Raw genomic sequence first — 3,193 nt, 5'->3', positions numbered from 1 at the left:
CTTACTTGAGAACTTGTATGAATATATTTGACTATAAATGAGCAATGTATGCTTACTTGATAATAAATTTCTATTTGTGGATCGGGATGATCGCTTCGGTAGATAATAGATGCATATATGGTTCGCGCCATTTGACCCTCTGGCAGTGCACATTTTATTATTATGTGGATCGGGCCGCACGACCTCGGCAAAATGTGCGCATGATATTTATGTGGAGTCCTTCCATGATATACTCTGCTTAAAGGCTTTGAAATGTACTTATTACATGACATGAGTGAAGTTGATATATTGTTAAGAAGTAATATCCCATTTCTCTTTGTTTTGGGGCTGTCATCATATTCATGCTTAGCTTAACACTTAAATATTATTGATATTGACCTTAGTAAGTGTCAAGTTGATCCCTCGTCACTACTTCTTCGAGATTAGACTGGATACTGGTTGGGTACATGTTATTTATGTACTCATACTATGCTTTTGTACTTAACTATACAAGATCTGAGGCAGGTGCATCTAGCTACCCCTTCGGTGTGTGTTCTTGATTCTTCATCGAGATCTCATGATGAGCTGCCCCTTCTGAGCCGTTCAGCAGCTTTCCAGAGCACTTCTTTGGCTTATTGTTATTTACCGTCTATTTTATTTCAGGTAGTGGAATAGTGGTATTTTTTTGGTACATTCTACTAGTTGCCCTAGTACTTGTTACACTAGTTCCTGGCACACACATTGTAGACTATTATTTTGGGATGTATTTCTATTATTAAAAACTTGTTAATTGTCAACTGTTCATAAAATTAAGATTAAGAAAATATTGGAATTGTTTTGGTAAAATAAATGAGAACTCACTAGTTTGTTAGTTTTGGCTTGCCTGACAACGGTGTTGGGCGCCATCACGATCTATAATGGAATTTGGGTCGTGACAATTATGGTGACACCCGATTGGAGCCAGCCATTTGAGATAATGTGTAATGCTAGTAATGTAGCTGTGGGGGCAATTATGGGGCAAAGAAAAGATAAGATGTTTAGGCACCTCTACTATGAAAGGAGGACGTTGAATAACGCTCAAGTCAACTATGCCACTACTGAGAATGAGTTATTTGCTGTGGTATTTGCTTTTGACAAGTTTAGATCATATTTGATGGGGAGTAAAGTGATTGTACACTGATCACTTAGGCTTAAAATACTTGTTGAGTAAGAAGGAGTCTAAACCGCGTCTGATGCGGTGGGCATTGTTACTCCAAGAATTTGACTTGGAGATCAAAGATAGGAAGGGAAGAAAAAATCAAGTCATAGATCATCTATCTCGACTTGAGAGACGTCACGTTGAAACTATTAAAATAAGGGCAGAGTTCCCTGATGAGTAGATTTTCTCCCTTTTTTCGGTCTCCAAATGCCCTCCTTGGTATGCTTATGTAGCCAACTTTTTTTCTAGTGGATAAGTTGCCTCGTGATCTCTCTCGTAATCAAAGTAGGAAGCTTCAAGGTGAGATGAAAAGTTATTTTTGGAATGACCATTTCTTGTTTAAATTGTATGCAGATGGTGTGATTCAAAGATGTGTGCCAGAAGGATTGATGGCAAGCATTCCCTACTAGGGCCAGTGATGCTCAGGTGGTGTGTGAGTTTTTACGGAAGAACATCTTCACCCACTTTAGGACACCACGAGTGATTATAAGTGACAATGGGTCACACTTTTTGAACAAGCAATTTGCTGCACTGCTGTCCAAGTATATGATAACACACAAATTAGAACCACGTACCATGCTCAAACTAGTGGGAAAGTTGAAGTGGCTAACCGTAAGTTTAAACGAATTCTTGAAAAAACAGCTAGTACTTCTCGTAAAGATTGTTCTGTGAAGTTGGATGAAGCTCTATGGGCATACAAAACTGCGTTAAAAACAACCGTAGGGATTTCACTGTTCAAATTAGTGTATGAAAAATCATTTTATCTACTTGTTGAGATAGAACATAAGGCTTATTGGGCAATTAAGATGCTTAATCTTGTTGTTAGTCGTGCAGGTGAACACATGTTGGCGCAGATGAACGAATTGGAGGAGTTTAGACAAGACACATATGAAAATGCATGAATTTTTAAGTAAAAGACGAAGAGTTGGCATGATCGTCTAATTAACATAAAGGATTTTCATGAAGGAGACGGAGTCTTACTATACAATAGTAGACTCGGGTTGTTCCTCCGGAAAATTCAAGTCAAGATGGATAGGTCCATACATGGTTAATCATGTCTCATAGTATAGCGCCATTAAATACAAGACGAGGAAGGGAATGAAAGCTTTAAGGTGAATGAGCACATTTGAAACCGTAACATGTTGGACGATTTCATAAGCAATCCTTTAGCATCGTGATCAAATGAGCCTAAGTGACGGATTAAAGCTGATGACTATAACTCTGAACTACTTCTAACACTTGTTCTTGCTTTTGTAGAATAATTAAGATAATTGTACATTAAGCTTATTAGAGTTTAGGAGTTTTAGTACTTGTTTGGACATGTATAAGGATGAAATGAACACAAAATAAATACATCACAAAGTCGGGGTGCAACCCATTTGCTAAAAAGCAAAAAAATTCCAGAACTCTGAGGAAATTTGCTTTTCGCATCGTATGGGGCATCACGCTAGGCCAAACAGGCCCCTTCTAACAGAAAACACAAGCCGCAGTAAATCCTCACTGCCTCACCGTATGGGGCGACGCACCTCGCGACACCGCTGTATAAAAATTTGATAGAAAAAACTCAAAAAATTTGCAAACAAAAAAATAACACCCGCCCCGTTTCTATTACTCCTCTCCAATTGCTCTCTCTTCTCAAATACTCCTCTCTAATTCGCCCCCAAATCCCCCATTCTTCTTCTTCCTCTTCTTCTTCTTCTTCTTCTTCTTCTTCTTCTTCTTCTTCTCCAATTTCTTACACACCCCTATCACTCCCATCCACCTTCAAGGTAAGTTCCTCCTCTCATCTATTTTGTTTCTTTTAGTATTTAATTGTAGTATTTAGGTAGTTTTAGTTTAGTTCAACCTAAACCTAGGTAGTTGTAGTTTTGATAATATTTTAGTTACTTTGCTTAGTATGACCGAATTTATACTTAAAGTTGTGGAATTTTCATTATTATTATACTTGTGGATGATATTTCGTGTGTCTTGATGGTGTTGGAATTGTTTTGTGATGAATCTTGGTGGGGATACCTA

The 3,193-nt window shown here is 37.9% G+C and overlaps 1 protein-coding gene across 1 annotated transcript; it reads left to right on the top strand.

The window, feature by feature from the left end:
* Positions 1 to 919: 919 nt before the first annotated feature.
* LOC138881304 (uncharacterized) lies at positions 920 to 2,079 on the top strand. Its single transcript, XM_070161517.1, has 3 exons — positions 920 to 1,150; positions 1,411 to 1,477; positions 1,697 to 2,079. Exons 1-3 carry the CDS (start codon positions 920 to 922, stop codon positions 2,077 to 2,079), a joined length of 681 nt encoding a protein of 226 aa, XP_070017618.1.
* The last annotated feature ends 1,114 nt before the right edge of the window (positions 2,080 to 3,193 follow it).

The sequence above is a fragment of the Nicotiana sylvestris genome, chromosome 11 (assembly GCF_000393655.2).
Source record: "Nicotiana sylvestris chromosome 11, ASM39365v2, whole genome shotgun sequence".
In the NCBI taxonomy this organism is placed as follows: Eukaryota; Viridiplantae; Streptophyta; class Magnoliopsida; order Solanales; family Solanaceae; genus Nicotiana; species Nicotiana sylvestris.
This window is presented reverse-complemented; position numbering and strand designations above follow the sequence as displayed.

Bases quoted from the DNA above. Each gene is read 5' to 3' on its own strand.
- LOC138881304 (XM_070161517.1), top strand. From the start codon at position 920: ATGGTGACACCCGATTGGAGCCAGCCATTTGAGATAATGTGTAATGCT. The intron at 1,151-1,410 runs GTACACTGATCA...ATGCTTATGTAG, and splicing joins TGATGGGGAGTAAAGTGATT to CCAACTTTTTTTCTAGTGGA. The intron at 1,478-1,696 runs GTGAGATGAAAA...TTTTTGAACAAG, and splicing joins TCAAAGTAGGAAGCTTCAAG to CAATTTGCTGCACTGCTGTC.